General features: G+C 40.5%; 1 protein-coding gene across 1 annotated transcript in view; it reads left to right on the top strand.

Annotated features, from left to right (window-relative positions):
• The first annotated feature begins 4,936 nt into the window (after positions 1-4,936).
• The window catches only part of LIPA (lipase A, lysosomal acid, cholesterol esterase), a 33,622-nt gene continuing 22,127 nt past the window's right edge, over positions 4,937-16,431 (top strand). The window contains exons 1-3 of the mRNA XM_004680905.2: positions 4,937-5,058; positions 7,832-7,937; positions 9,244-9,361. Of these exons, the coding sequence (XP_004680962.1) occupies positions 7,833-7,937; positions 9,244-9,361 (223 nt within the window). The 5' untranslated portion in view covers positions 4,937-5,058; position 7,832. The remainder of the gene's footprint in view (positions 5,059-7,831; positions 7,938-9,243; positions 9,362-16,431) is intronic.

Raw genomic sequence — 16,431 nt, 5'->3', positions numbered from 1 at the left:
GTTCAGGATTTTTGCATCAGTGTCCATTAGGGAGATTGGTCTGTAGTTTTCTTTTTTTATGTTTTCTTTGCTAGGTTTTGTTATTAGTGTGATGTTGGCTTCATAGAACGTTTGTGGTAATTTTCCTTCTTTTTTGATTTTTTGAACTAGTCTGTGTGGAATAGGCACTAGTTCTTTTCTGAATGTTTGGTAGAATTCATTTGTAAATCCATCTGGTCCTGGACTTTTCTTTTTGGGGAGGGTTTTGATTACTTCTATTTCCTTGCTTGTCATTGGCCTGTTTAGTTGTTTTATTTCTTCTTTATCTAACTTTGGGTGGTTGTAGAGTTGTAGGAATTTGTCCATTTCTGCTAAATCATCGAACTTGTTTGCATGTAGTTGTTCATAGTATTCTCTTATTATTCTTTTGATTTCTGTGGGTCTGTTGTGATTTCTACTTTTTCATTTATGATTCTGGTTTTTTGTGCTTTCTCTTGTTTTTTCTTTGTGAGTCTGGCTAGTGGCCTGTCTATCTTGTTTATTTTTTCGAAGAACCAACTTTTGGTTTCATTGATTTTTTGGACTGTTTTCCTAACTTCCGTTTCATTTATTTCTGATTTGATTTTTGTTATTTCTTGTCTTCTGCTGGCTTTTGGGTTATTTTGTTGTTCTTTTTCCAATTCTTTAAGGTGGGACATAACTTTCATTATTTAGATCTTTCACTTTGTTTTGTTTACTTATTCCTAGGTAAATAATTCTTTTTGGTGTGATTATAAATGGGGTTATTTTCTTGATTTTATTTTCTTCTAGGTCATTCTTTGCATATATGATGGCAACAGATTTTTTTTATATTGATTTTGTAGCCTGCCATATAACTCTGTTGATTTCTCATTTCTAACAGGGTTTTCTATATATACTATCAGGTTATGTGGAAATACTAACAGTTTTCTTTCTTTCCCAGTTTGGATACCTTGTATTTATTTTGTTTAATTGATCCAGCTAGGACTTTTAATACTCTGTTGAATATTAATAGTAATACTGTACATCTTTGTCTTTATATGATCTTAGAAGTAGTTTTCAGTTTTTCACTATTTGATATGATGGTAACTATGGGTTTGTTGAGGTGCATTTCTTTTGCACCCATTTTTTGAAAGTTTTCATCATAAATGGAGTTGAATCTTGTCAAATGCCTTTTTTGCATCTATTGATATAATCATATTATCTTTTTATGGATGTGGTGAATCACATTAATTAATTTAGGTATGTTAAAATATCTTTGTATCCCTGAGGTAAATCCCATTTTGTTAGATAAAGGGATGATGTATGATTGTTTTAATGTATTCTTGAATTAGGTTTGTTTCAATTTTGCTTAGAAATTCTGCATTTTGTATGAGTGCTTCATCAAAGCTTAACATTAGCTTTCAACATCTGGTTTGTTCAAGCTTCAGGATCAAGGCCATGGTTTTAACCATACTCTTTGAGATTTCCTCATTTCAAGGTTCCCAGGGTTTTTTCTCTAGGATTTTCTAGCCCTGCCAGTGCACCAAGTTTCTCCACATTCCTTAGAGGTCTTTGGAACCCTATAAGCAAAGTAGCAGGCACTTCTTGGCTCAGCTCAAATTTAACTCTTAAAAGAATTTCAATCTAAGCCATGTCACAAAACATGCTGACGGTTCTCTCACTTGAAAGACAAATGAAACTTCCTGTTAAGGTTATGCAAAGCTAGACATTTTCTCATGAGAAATATGAATGTTCACTGTAAATTTTTTACATTTTGGGATGAGAGAGAGAAAAGCAGAAATTCCAGCTTATTCATAGAAAGATGCAAATGCCATTAGTATAGGTAACAACACAGCTTAAAAGGAAGCTTTCTGGAAATAAAAATCAAAACATTAAAAGCCAGTATTTAAAAAAAAAGCCATTATAATTATTAGTCCTTCTCAGTGTATTTAAGGACCTTGTATATTACTGGGTTTTCCCTCTCTGGTTGGTAGTCTATCCCCAGTTCTCAATGAACTGGGAATTCCCCTTTATTCCCTTCAGGTGGTTCTTTCTCTGGTCTAATGCAGTTTCTAGTCTAAGTTACAGTTGGTACGTAGCACAAGACCAAAGGGGACCCTTTGTGGATCTTCACAACCTGCTCTCTCTCTGCAACTATTCCCATTCTATTACTCTGAGCTGTAAACTCTACTGCCTTAGGCTTCCTCAGTTCTTCTCATTTGTAGCTTCCATCCAGAGTAACTCCTGAATCTTGCCCAGGTTTCTCTCTTCCTGAACTATGGCTGGGTGATTCTCCCCAGGCAGTTGTTTGGCCAGTTGTAGGACTCACTTCAACTACACTCCTATTTTTCAGGAATTGTTGTCCAGTGTCTGACACCACCGGTTCATGTTCTCCCTCCCCCCACCAAGTAGTTTAAGGTGGGAGAGTAAATCTGGCCATTGTTATCATACCTTGTTTGGAAGTAGAATTGTTATTTAATATTGTTGTTTCAGTCTTGTCCCACCAATCTGGTTTATAAAGCCTCTCTCTCTCCACATGTGTGTGTGTATAGGGGATATACATATGTGTGTGTGTGTGTATGTGTACACACACACACACACCTGTATCTCCTGTCTTCTTTAAAGCTTTCTCTATTCTTTCTGAAAACCTTCTCTTTAAGGTCAAGTCACTGAATTACAATGGCCTGAAATAGGAAGAGGGGAAAGCATCCCTTACCTAGGGAGGGACGTTGTTGATTGTATTTTCATTTATTGTTAGATGACAATTTAGATTTAATTTGCCTGGGTGGCATTCTGGACTTCACTACTTTCTATGTTTGTGACTTGGGGCAATATATTTATAGTGCCCTAACCCTAATCTTTCTAATCCATTTCCTTATCTGTAAATCCAGGTTATGGAGATGTTTTGAGACTGAATGGGACATTCTATGTAAAGGACTTAGAACATGTTTGAAAAGTTGCTAAACCTAAAGTCCCCTTCTCAGTGCTCTCATTAGCTCAGGTTGATCACTTCCTCTTTTCTAAAGTTGTTTTCTTCACTTGGTGTCAAGTACTACACTCTGCATTCTCTTTCAATCTTCCTGCCTTCTCAGCTTTATATATCTTCTGAATCTCTGTATACATTCTTTGTTATTTATGCTTATTTTATTTACTTTTAAAGATGCATACAGAACTGGGGTAAAGGCCAGAGACGTGGGGGCAGTGAGAGGATTCACCAGAGAGTGGGGAGCAGAAAAGGCAGACGTTCTGAAATACAGTGCTGAGGGGAGCAGCAGGCGGGTCAGGAGAGGTCTGCCTCACCATGTGGGTCACCTCTGGGGCTGGGGATCGAACTTGCACTGAAGTGGCTAGCTTGCACTGCTGTGCTTTAACCTGCTGCACCACCAGGGTGGGCCAATTTTATGCTTATTTTATAGGCAGCTTCATCTAGCCTTATGACTTTAAATGCTCTCTCTAAGCCAGTAATTTCCCAGTTCTATCTGTGGCTTGGAATTTGGCTTTGAACACTGCACTTAGTGTGATCTTTGCCATCTTGTCTCCAGATCCAGTCTCTGTTCTTTTCTTCTCCACATAGTGTGCAAGGCCAAGGGGTCTGACACTGTAGGTTGCAGTTCTTAGGCTCTTGCGTCCACAAGTTTCTGGCTGCTTTTGACCCAAGGGAGGGACTGATGGAAAATTTGGAAGACAGAAGGACAGAAAACCACAATTTGGTTGGCACGGGCAGTGTCTCTGGCAGAGGCTGTTGCTACACTGAACCTGGTGACGGCCAGTAATGCCTCAGGCTTTCCTGGTATTGCTAATCTCCTTGGGGCCTGCCTAAACTTTATCATCCCAGGAATAACCATGTCCTCAGTTCAGAATAAATACCTAGAGTGGGTTTTGTTTCCTGACCAGGCCTTAGTTGATAAAGTTCTTTATCAGCAGTGTCAAAATGGACACATACAAAACAAACTTCCCTAACTACCCTTCCTGAGTGTTCTCCATCTGAATTCATTGTAGTCCCAATGCTCTAAAACATCCTTACATTACATGTGTCCCCCTCAGGCCCCTTATTTGATTCAGTAAATCCTGTGGGTCGGCCTCATTATCACACCTAGAGTTGACTGCTTTTCTCTATTTCCACTGTTCTCACTGTTAACATGTACATATTGGGTGACTACAATAGTTTTCTAACTAGTTTTTTTCTTCCAACGAGAACCATAGTAACCATAGTAACCTTTCTAAATTGTGAACTAGATTGTGCTAGTGATGTCTTTTCCCACCTTGGTTACAAGAAAAAAGCAGTCTTTAAACGAGGCTCCTCAAATATCCAGCAATATCTAGGACTTCGGTTCTCCACCAAGCACATCAAGTTCCAGCCACATGGATCTCATGTTGCTGCCTAGAATCCACCAGAATATTCGTGCCTTAGGACATTTGCACTGACTATTCTCTTCCCCTAGAATGCTCTTTCTCCAATATGTATGCAGCTTTCAATCATCTTTGAGTCCTCCTTGTTCAGATGTCACTTCAACGGACTTATTTTCATTAAGAACACCTCAGCGCTCTCCTTTACCCCTTCACCGTTTTATTGTTCTTCCTAACACCGCTTCTCATTTATTACATGAGTATATATGTTCTTCATAACACATACCTCTAGTGTCTTAATGATGCTTGTACATTACAGAATAAAATGTAAGGCTGTTTTTGCATCAGACACATGTTAAGTGCATTATAAGGACCATGAAATTTTTTTGCTTCAAGCGTCCAAGTTCTGTGTGTGAGGAGCAGAGAGAGAGGGTGTCGGTGGTGCAGGAGCTCCTCAGACACAGCAGCGAATGTCCCCACGTCACCATGCTTGCCCCCAGGCGCCCTGCCCTGGAAGCAGAGGTCTCTCCGCAGCCTCTCCGGCCTGTCCACTGCGCATGCTCCGCTCGTTTGGGGCGGAGTCTCCGAGGCTTGTCCGGCCGCCTGAAACCCGGATTGGCCGTGCTACTAGCCAGAGCGGAGTGTGATTCCCCACCCTCCTCCCTCACTCTGGGTGCGGGACTGAGAGCTGGCACTGGGGCCCCGAACCGCAGCCGGGCAGGAGCGCTCCAGGTGAGTGCCGGCTCCTGTTGCGCTGCTTGGGGAGGCTGCAGTGGCTCCAGCCGGCCTCTGCGGCTTCCGAGGGTAGGGCCGCGCTTGGGTTCCCGGCTCTCTGTCTCATCGCCCCTGAGCTTCTGCAGACCCGTGGCACCCGCTGCTCTTGGCCCCTGGCGTGTCTTGCCTGGAGAACCAGCGAGTACTTCTGCAGGTGATGACCCGATGCATCTGTCGACCGCGCAGTAGTCGGGGCTCCTCGAAATAGCCCGTACCTCCCAAGATGCCTCCGAATTCCTGTTAGAGCGCCCGGACTTGGCGACTTCCAGAATTCCTGATTACCAGCTCCCCTCTCTCCTTGCCCTCTGTTTCCGTTAGCTTTTTCAGGCAGCCTGCTGGACCCTTTAAAACGTTTTAGCCAGTGGCACGTTCTTGAGCCGACTCCAGTATGGGTCCTTGTCAAAGTCCCTGAGATTCTTTTTAACCATTTGGCACTTTGCTTCCATTGCTTAACCCACTGGAACCACAGCTCCCTGGAAAACAAAAAGGGATTCTGCAAAAAAACTGGTGGAGTAATTAACATAGTATATTGAAAGCCCTGCCTGGGATGTCTAGAGTATGGCAAGAGCTTAAATGGGAGCCGAAATTGTTATTGTTAGAAAACTAAGTAACAAGCCACTGTGGGGCTTTATTTTCTCATGTCACTGAACTTTTGTACCACCCTATCTCATTACTCAAACTCTGAATTCTGCCTCTAGTAAGGGGTCAAAGTTGAATAACACGTTAGCCCCTCCCTCAGACTCGGATGAACCCAGGCCAGACAGGCACTTATAAGGTCTCTTACGATATAGAAAAAACTCTGGAGTTGCTGAGAGCTCAGAAAGGCAGACCCAGCGTTTTAACTTCTTACGGGAATTATTTGACTAGTCGGTTGAGAAACTCTCTTGGTGTTGTGTTGGGAGGAACAATGAAGCATGTGACATCTTCAGTTGAGTATCTGCAGCTGTTGCTCTCTTAGATCGGCCCCTATGCACAGCTGGTCCTGATTCTAGGCTAGGCAGCTAATGAAATGTCACTTTTTCAGTTGCGCTTATAACCTTTTTTTTTTTTTTTTCTTTTAAATCTACTTCTGACTCTCTAGTAATAATGGACTTTTGGGATGTTTATTTATGATAAATGATAGCCCAGGTCTGCACAGCCCTTCCTAAGCTCCATAAAGAAATATAAATTTGTAAGTAAAAGTAGCCAATGCAGGCCCTCCCTGGTGGCGCAGCGGGTTAAAGCACAGCACTGAGAATCTAAAGCCGCTTCAGCATGAGTTCGATTCCCGCCTGCCGCGGAGGTGACCACATGGCGTGGCAGACCTCTCCTGATCCGCCCGCTGCTCCCCTCAGCAGTGTACTTCGTGGATCTGCCTGTTCTGTTCCCCACTCTGTCTCTGGTGAATCCTCTCACCACCCCTGAGCCTCTGGCCTGTACCCCAGTTCTGTATGCACAAATAAATTAAAAAAAAAAAAAGTAGCTAATGCAGACTCAAGATAACATTCCCTCTTGTCCAGAAGTTTAAGGTTCACCACTGCTTGGGAAGAATCTCCACTACCAGCAGGAATCCCACCAACAGAAGACAGTCAGTTAATTTGCAGTCTCCTGCGAATCAAATTCTTGTGGAATAGTTAATTTAACAAGTATCTTAAGAACAACTGTATTGTGTCATTGACAAAAAATACCAGGCTTAGTTATTTATTCGGGTGTATGTAATATAATAAAAGTATTATAATTATTATAACTATTCCTTTTTGTGATGCTTAACTCCTGCCTCATTTCTCTCCAGGCAGACATTGATCTGCTTTCTGTCAATAGAGATTTGCTTGCATTTTCTAGAGTCTTATATAATGGAATCATGTCCTACTTAATCTTTTTTGGTCCAGCAGCATTCACTGATAATGATTTGGAGATACATACATGTTGTTATGTGTTCATTTCTTTTTACTAATGAGTGATATTTTTATACCATATTATATTATCTAGTCACATTTTTGGGCCATTTGTTTTTTTTTTGTACGTGTGTTTTTATGCGCATATATGATGTATCTTTGAAAGTGATTATATTTATTTACAAAAGTTTAGGAGGCCTGGTTGGTGTCCGGTTTTTGTCTCTAACCATCTGAATGTCCTGAGAAGAGTCACTTCACTTCAACTTTCAGGTCTTTGTTTCACTGTGAATTTTGTACCATCACCACTAGAAGCTAGATGGCCCTTGTTGATGGTTGGAAAGTCTCAGAAGAACAGTGGAGGTCTTCTTCTCCTTTGTTTCCCTTGAAGGTTTCCTTTTATATTTATACCTTGGGTGATAAATCTGAGTCCTGGCATGTTATTTGTGCCAGAGCAGAAGTGAATAGACGGGGAGCCAGTGAGTGCCAGTCCTGGCCAAACTTAAACATGTTTGAATTGCAATTAGGAGGAAAAAATTGGCAGAATGACAGAATCCAGAATTTTGAAAATCTTTTTCTCAATTTTCTTTCTTCCGAACCCTCCCTTGAGTTATTTCTAGGAGCAATTTGTTTAACCTCATGGTGAGGAGGCAAGTGAATTTTATAAACTGGGGGAGGCAGTGGAAGGCTTTTCTATAAAAAAAAAAATTTTCTCTTTTCTTGTAGTCTTTTATACTTTCCCTTCATCTATCTTTTATTTGCCCTAAACCTGCTTCATAACTTTCAGTGGGAGCATTAATCTACCTACAAATCTTTGTATAGTAAATTTTGGCCAAATAACAATAGACTATTTTATGCAGAATGAAAATGCAGCTCCTGGTTTTCGTGGTCTGCTTGGTCCTTGGGATCCTGTCTGCCCAGGCAGCAAAAAAGACATCTGTGGATCCTGAAACACATATGAATGTGGTGAGTTTTTCAAAGCCACCCGCTTTTAACTTGCATCTGTCACATATGTTACTTTCTTAACTCTCATTATGTGGCTATATGAAATTACAAACTAATTACTTTATATCTCATTATGTTTTTCATATTCTCAGAATCTCAGATTTATTTTGTAAGACTTTCCTCCCTGGTAATATATATTTTACAAACTTCATTTTACTATTAATATTATTTCTTAAGATAAATGATATTTATATCTCTATTGGGTTATTAAGTCTCTCAGAATTTGTATACAGAAAATAAAACTTTGTAAGGATGTTACTACTGAGTACGGCTTTATCCATACATTGAATAAAGATTGTCATTAAATGTGTCCAAGGAGTATAGTTCAATACAAAAATGAAAACCTCTGAGACAATTTTTGTTAGAACTGATAAGCAAAAATAATCCCTCGAGTAATTATAATATTTTGAAGTCATTAATCTTAAGTAGACTATAAAATATGAGAATACCTTCTCAGGGTAAAAATACAGGTTATTGAAGAAAACAGCTTTAAAGCAGACAATGCAGTCCCCCAAGTTTAGATTTAGACAATTTTATAGCGTGGGATAGATATGTAGTGAGACATGAAAGTGTGACCTAATGTCAGATACGTTAGGTTGGGTAGTATTTCTTGTCTCATACCTTTTATACTCCTCCCCTTTAAATTTTTGCCTGTAAGGATGACTAAGCTCCCTCAGGTATTTATGGCAGAAGAGATAATGAGCATTTGTTTCCATGAAATCTGGATTATTGTGTTACCTGTGTCCTACTAAACTCCTGATTAATAGTTGCCCCACAAATCTTTATGGAGAAGAGAATGTGATCTAATTCCCCATTTTTCTTTTCTTTTTCTCTAACTCTATCTTGACATTCTAGTGGAATTTTATTAGTCCATTGGTAAAATGGATTGTTGCTTCTTATGTTTTATTTCCAGGACAGGACCTCATAAAACAAGTGAAGTGGTAGTTTATAGTATTAGCTGATATATTGAGGAAAAATATAAAGAAAAAGATGGGAATAGATCCAGAGCTCTGTAAAACTAGACACAGTTGGTGTAGAACATGATAGACGGATGAAACTGAGATCTCACCAAATTCCTCTGAGTAAAACTCCTGCGTAAAAAAACAAAAGAGGATTTTGTGATGGAACATTGGCTACAGATGAGCAGGTGAAATTTCAATCACTACTAATTTCTTCAAAAATGACTGTCATTAAAATGTTGTCTTCTCCGTGGCCCTCAGTGTTGGGGATCTGCTTACAGAATTTCCACTGTTCTTTTTTCTCATAGAGTGAAATTATCACTCATTGGGGGTACCCTTGTGAGGACCACTTAGTTGAGACAGAAGATGGATATATTCTTACCCTTCATCGAATTCCTCATGGGCGGAAGAACCATGCTGACCAAGGTATGGACGTTTTCTGTGGCCAGATAGGAAAGCTCCTGAAAAGTAGCTGCTTTGTTGGAATCTTTTTTTTTTTTTTTTTATGTGTGTAACCAAGTTCAGGTTTAATTTGAAAATGCTGAAAAGGGGGCCCTTTGTGTGGCACAGCACTATGAAGCTACCACAGCCACTGCATGTGTTCGATCCCCATCCAGGGAGCTGACCCACATGGTGTGGCTGCAGGCCTTTCCTGTCTCGCCCGCTGCTCCTCTCAGCAGTATATTTCGGAAGATCTGTCTGTTCTTATCCCCACTCTGTTTCTGGTGAAGCAGAACACTGTACCCCAGTGTTAAATAAATAAATAAACCTTTAAAAGAAAATACTGAAAATATTTTTAGATCAAAGCACTCACTGTGCTATACTTATGCAAGGCATATACAAATACTTCTTTTAAAGAAGTTTAAGGGTTAGAATACTCTAATTGCATCCTTTGCTTAAAGGTTCAAAGGTCAAGTTTGTTTTAATTTATGCTAAAATATCTGCTTTCTTTATTAAAGGAAGTAGATTATTTAATGAAATATTTTGAATCTTAGATTGCTTTTGCTACTTGAAAATCATTTAATTTTTTGAATAGGTTGTGTATTCACATAATTCTAAAATCAAAGAGAATAGAAAGATAGATTGTGAAGTTTCCTCACTCCCATTCCATTCTCCATTTCCATAACTAATTATTTTTTAAAAAATTGTAGTAATAAATACAAATATAGATTATTAATGTTTCCCTGCTTCCCTGCTAATACTCATTCTGTATTCATATAATATTAATTATTCCCTCCTTCCAAAACACTTTGGGGATTTTTTTCCACATACTATATTGAGAACTTCAGTGTTCATTTCTATAGACAGTGTCCCCTATGTAGCTGCATCATGATTTCTTAAATAAGTGTCCAATTAATGGGAATTTGGGTTATTTCCCGTCTTATGCCAGAAGATATTGCTGCTACAAATAACCTTGTGTGTATTCAAGTTTGTTTATATAAAACATTTTCAGAAATAGAATTATAGATCAGATCAATATTTAGATTTAGATCAATATTTTGACAATACTGTTAAATTGTTGAGCTGCTTTCCACATGGTCTTGTTCTGGAAATAACTCTTATTAGGAATATATAAGGTATTTATACCTTTGTCTTAAACTATTATATATATTTATGTTTTAAAAATGATTTATTTCTATCTTTGTCATAATTCAAACAAAACTGTGGCTTCTGATGCACAGTAGGGAATTTTTTTTATAGCTACTTAACAGTGTTAAACTGATATCAGAATAAGAATCTGATCCTTATTCAGTCTTCTCTCCATGTTTTGCTTATTCTGTAACATTTGCTGTTTCTAGAAACTTTATTTGGGAAATTGAGATTGCATAGCTATCTCTTTTTCAGTCAATTTTATATGAGCAGAAGAACCTTCCTTGCCTCAGTCCCTCCCCAAATTGTTATTTAAGGCAAACTTTGTATCATTTGTATCCTTATACTTTTACTTTAGTATAATCTGATTTATCATTTTTTCTCCCAGAAATTCCAATTACAAAAAGGCCTTTAACATGCTTAAATGACCTAGGCAGCCAATGTACTTTTTTGAAATTTAATTTATAACTTAAGATTTTTACAATTTATAGATACGTGCTCTTTAGCTTCCTTGTTGTAACCATATTACGAAACCAGTAGTGAGTAACAGTGAAGGGCTTCTATTTTTTCTCCTGAAAACATGCCAGCATATTTTATTGCAGAGTGAACATATGATCTTGGTTTCCTTTCCCTTTTTTTTTTTTTTTAAAGATTTATTTGTTTATTCATACAGAATTGGGATACAGGCCAGAGATGCGGAGGGTGAGAGGATTCACCAGGGACAGAGTGGGGAGCAGAACAGGCAGATCGACAAAGTTCACTGCTGAGGGGAACAGCAGGCTGTCAGGAGAGGTCTGCCGGGCCATGTCGATCTCCTCCGGGGCAGGCGGGGATTGAACTCATGCAGAAGTGGCTTAAGCTTCTTAGTGCAGTGCTTTAACCCGTTGCGCCACCAGGGAGGGCCTCCCTTTTTTTTTTTTTTTTAAAAATAAAAAACCCTGTGCACTGATTTCAGATCCCCTATGAAGAAAAATACATTGGTATTATTTCTCTGAAAAGCTGTTTAATTGATTAATACAATTAGTGATGTGAATTGTTGTTCAGAGATGCAGGGATCCCCAGTAAAAACATGCTTGGAGCAAGAATAAGCCTCCTGGCTACCTCCAGGCTTCTCTTTCCATTGAGCAAGGAAAGCAAATAGTAACTAGCAGAGAGGTGAAGAGGAGGGGCTTTGCTGTAGAATCAGCAAAGAGAGCATAACTCTTGATGTGCTCCCCGGTGGTATCTGCCCCTAAGGACTTGTGTGCCTCAGATTCTTCGCCTGGAAGAATCACCAGTTGACTAACTGGGGTGAGCTGAAATTTCTCCTTTTTAGCCCTGATCACATTCTGGTGTTATGCATTATCTTTCCTCTCTCTTCCTTCTTCCCTCCCTCCAGGCAGGGGTGTGTGTGTGTGTGTGGGGGGGGGGGAAACGGGGGACAGTGGGTACCCTTGGTCTTAAAAAGTGGGAATTAGATTGAGGACGACCCAAGGTAAATCTGGTCATAATACACAAAGTCCCTACCCTCTTTCTCTTTTCTGCAGATGCTTTTCTGTTGGGCATCAGCAACTCCATTGTGATAATATCTGCAGTGAGCTAAGCTCAGAGAGCAGTTTCAAAGGCAGTCTGTGTGAAATGACTCGGTTATCTAAAGGGATTTGAGATTTTCCTGAGTGCTGCATTCTCTGACCTATGAATTTTTCCATGCTCCAGAGCCCAGCCTGTAGCTGAGGTTCTTCATTGCATTTCACTGCAGTTCAGAAGCTGCTAGTTACAGGTATCAGTGGGGTTTCTTTGACCCATAGAAGCCAAGTAGATATAAAGAATAGTTATGTAAATATGAAGAATACAGCTTCTTCAAACTCGGAAGAGGACTTAATTTCCTCCCCACCAGGCTACTTCTCTCTTGACTTCCTCCTTTATTAATAACACCATTGTCCTTCAGATGACCAGGCCTGGAAATTGCAGAATCATTCTGGACTGCCTTTCTTCTGTAGCTGCCAAGTGTCCCTGGTCTCCTGTGTTATGTGGCCACAGTTCTCCCTTGCTTTGCTTTGCTTTGCTTTGCCAGGACCTCACCAGCTAGCAGCTAGATGCCTGAAATAAACTCAGCACCAGAGAAACATGAGCCTCTTTATTTAAAAAGATTTGTTGTTGTTGTTGAAGTAACATTGGCGTGAGGCATTAGGTATATAGCATTTCATTTCCATTTTTGAGGTTTCCCAAACATTGAAAAAATTTCGCAATAGGATGTGCATAATGTGTCTGCTTATCACTTAAGAAACTAATGCTTCGAACACACACAGTATTGTCATGTCTGTTCTGTTTACCAGTGTCTTAAGGTACATTAAAATGTTCACTTAAAGGGATAAAGCGAAACCTTTGCTCTGACCTCTTTTTGGTGTGGCTTTCCTCAGCTTTTGTGCTCTACTATAGTGCTATCACCTTCACTTCTGGCTTCAGTGATTGTAACAAAGGCTTTTGTTTTTTTCCCTGTGGATAATGGTTGAATTGAGGTTTCTGCAAGGGGCCTAAGACCCTCTTGACCTCATCTCCACTGTTCATCCATCAGTGGTACGCTTGCTGAGGAACTGGAATGTAAAGCTCTATGGAGAGCAGCTTCAGTCTTGCTGTGTAGAGCTTACTCGGAGACCACTGGAGGAATTTCCCATCTCAGGCTTTAGCCACATTACCCATCAACTGCTCTCTTTTCTGGCACCTTACCTGTTCTTGTCCATTTTGTATAGTTCTTCACGATGAAGCTTCTTATATCAAGGTCATATATAATTATATGGCATTACTATCAGCACACATCTAATGGTGTCATTAGAGGACCTGCTTCCTTCCCTGTTTCCAAAACCTACTGACTTATTGTGAGGACTTACCCTTCCTTACATCCTTAACTTTCTTATTTGTTGTTTCCTGCTCACTCCTACCCTTTCTAGTGAACTCTGAAGTTCATTGTGGATATGTGCAAAGGATGTGCAAAGATTCCCCACGTTAGTGATTACAGTTCTAGCTTATGGGATCTGTGCTGTGTTCCTCTGTAGAATGGGTAACCTACTTGGCTTTGTGATCCTTTTCCCTAGACCAGCATCTTTATTTTACTGGATAAGACAGCTAGGTTCACAGAGGGAAAAAGATATACTTGAGGTCAATGGATAGTGGGCCAGCTAGCCTGACTCTACATTGAGTGTTCTTTCAAGAGAGACTATGGCCTTACCTTTCATGAGGCTCTGAGGAGAGCTGGAGAACTATTAGTTTCCAACTGTGCTTACCCATTATCTAAGAAACGGTTAGCATTTTTTAAATGCACAGCCACATTTATGAATGATATAATTGAAATTGCATAGTTACTTTAGTAAGTAGTAAAGAACTACTCCCTTTGTACCACTCAGACTAAGTGCTTTCTGGAATTCAGCTAGTGAACACAGCTTCTGCGATGCTGCTCATCCTCCCACCATCTTCATTTCTCTCTCTCTCTTTTTTTTTTTAAAGATTTATTTATTTGTACATACAGAACCGGGGCACAGGCCAGAGGCTCAGGGGCGGCGAGAGGCCTCACCAGAGACAGAGTGGGGAGCAGAACAGGCAGATCAACAAAGCACACTGCTGAGGGGAGCAGCGGGCTGGTCAGGAGAGGTCTGCCACACCATGTGGTCACCTCCGGGGCAGGCGGGAATCGAACCCATGCGAAAGTGGCTCCAGCCTCTCAGTGCAGTGCTCCAACCCGCTGCGCCACCAGGGAGGGCCCCATTTCTCTATATATTTTAATAACAGTTCTTTCCATCCTTCCAGGCCTGGCTTAACTTCCAGCTCCCTCTGGGCAGAAAGGAGATACACATTAGAACTTCCAAATTCCTTGCTTGACATACCTCTTGATGTGCTTTTCTGTTTCTGCCTTGTGGTTGACTTACTTGTGTATTCCCCTTGTTCAACCCATTCTCCTCTGCAGTAGCTCTTCTAAGGCAGAGACTGTGTCTTGTGTCTTCTTGATTCCATAGCAGTTAGCAGCACCATATCTCCTTTCTCCTTATGGCCACCCGAGTGAGAGTTTCATCAGGGCAGCCTTCAAAATTGAGGTTCATAGCCAAATGAAGGCAATGGACCTTTTCTCCATTAAAATAAAACTTAACACCTCTCTGCACACAAATTCCAAGGTACTTGTAGAAAGGTTATGGACCCAGTAACAAATCCCCCGATTTAGAAAATCTTTTGCCTATCTAGTTAAACTTCTGCTACATAGGCAGCTTAGAACATATATTTCAAGCTCTTGGCTCTTTCGTGCTCTTCTTGATGCTAGGTGTGCTGTTTCCCAACACTGAGCAAATTTCTTTATCAAGTGTTGAGCTACCCATGCTTTTCACTAACTGCATAAGGGAATTGAAATTCAGAAACCAGTTGTTTATAGGGAAGTTGTTCTATTTTTATCAAATCAGCCTTATTTCAGAAAATCATGGGTTGTTAGCACTAGAAGGATCTTAGGGTTTTGCCTAGTCAGCAATTTGAAGAGCTTGCATTTTAAACATATTCCCTGGGGGTTCCAAGTTACTCTCCTTGGGCTTGGGATTGCATGTTCTAGATCAACACTCATTTTAGTGGGTGAGACAGTCATGTTCAAAGAAGGGGAAAGAACTGCTTTAGGTTAAAGGACATGGCCTGCCATTCTGACCCCAGATTCATTCTTCTTTCACTGGGTGAGAGGATACAGCCTTATCTAATGAGGACTGGACAGTGACTCCAATCAGAATATTTTATGTGGCTCAAACAAGGGAAGACATAAAGGCTTTACCAAAAATGCATAAAATAGCCACAGGAACTAGGCAGGCACACTTCTTGCCTAACTGGGTAATATATCCTCAAATAAACTCGATGTGCTTTATATTGGACATTATATATCTGATGACTGCAAGAGTGAAGTGGTGTTCTGTGATGTAAATAGCAACTTTTGGTCTGCAGAAACAGGCTTTTGAACTGTGGTCTTGGCAGAGACTCAGGGAGTTGTCTTTTGAACTTTGCATCATAGTTAAACATTCATAACCTGGCTGAATGAAGACTTTGGAGGGAAAGGTCATGGGCCTGCGTTTTCCTTTGATTGTTTTAGGAGCCAAAACTGTGCTTCCTTTACTTGTCAGTCTACAGAGCCCAGTTTTGCACACTAACAAGCTTCACAGAAGTGTTGATAAGCTGGGGTGTAATTCCTTACTTCCTGGCAGCTCTGGACAAACGTGGGGTCAAACATTAATGCCTGGGCTAGTTGACACTGAGCTCATGCCCAGTCTTGCCTGGTGCTCTGATGGCCAGTGCAGCTGCCTTTAGACTTTGCCAAGCAGAGCAGCAGGAGTCAGTGCCAGCTGCCCGGTCGTCTTGTATGCAACTGGGCTGGAGCAGTCAGAGTGGAGAGGAAGGAAGTGTTCTCCCCACTCTCCCTCCAGTGTCGCTTCTCTTCTCCTGGTTGACTACTGTTACTCATTCTCTGTCCTTGACTTCAGTGGCACTTCTTCAGGGCTGATTTTCCCAGCTACTTTCACCAGGTTAAGCTCCTGATTTATTCCGAATTCTCTCTGTAGTCCTTCATAGTAGTTAAGAGAGTACATAATAATGAATCATGTAGCTGATGATGTATTAAACTTCAGTCTTCCTTACCACACTGTGAGCAGTTTGAATGCCAAAGACTTTGCTGATTACTTTAATCACCCTGCCAAGCCTCTCATCTAGCCAAGAATTCCTGAAGCCTGTGGCCATCCTGGGCTGGGTTGAGCAAGTAATTACCACCTTGTGGAATTCCTTGCTTGAGGACACTTCGGGTTGAGTTTCCTACTTCTGAGCACTGCTCTCTTTTCTGGCACCTTACCTGTTCTTGTCCATTTTGTATAGTTCTTCACGATGAAGCTTCTTATATCAAGGTCATATATAATTATCTG

The sequence above is a fragment of the Condylura cristata genome, unplaced genomic scaffold (genome assembly GCF_000260355.1).
Source record: "Condylura cristata isolate star-nosed mole 26May11 unplaced genomic scaffold, ConCri1.0 scaffold00011, whole genome shotgun sequence".
In the NCBI taxonomy this organism is placed as follows: Eukaryota; Metazoa; Chordata; class Mammalia; order Eulipotyphla; family Talpidae; genus Condylura; species Condylura cristata.
The sequence above is the reverse complement of the archived record's forward strand: the minus strand, read 5'-3'. Positions and strand labels throughout refer to the sequence as shown.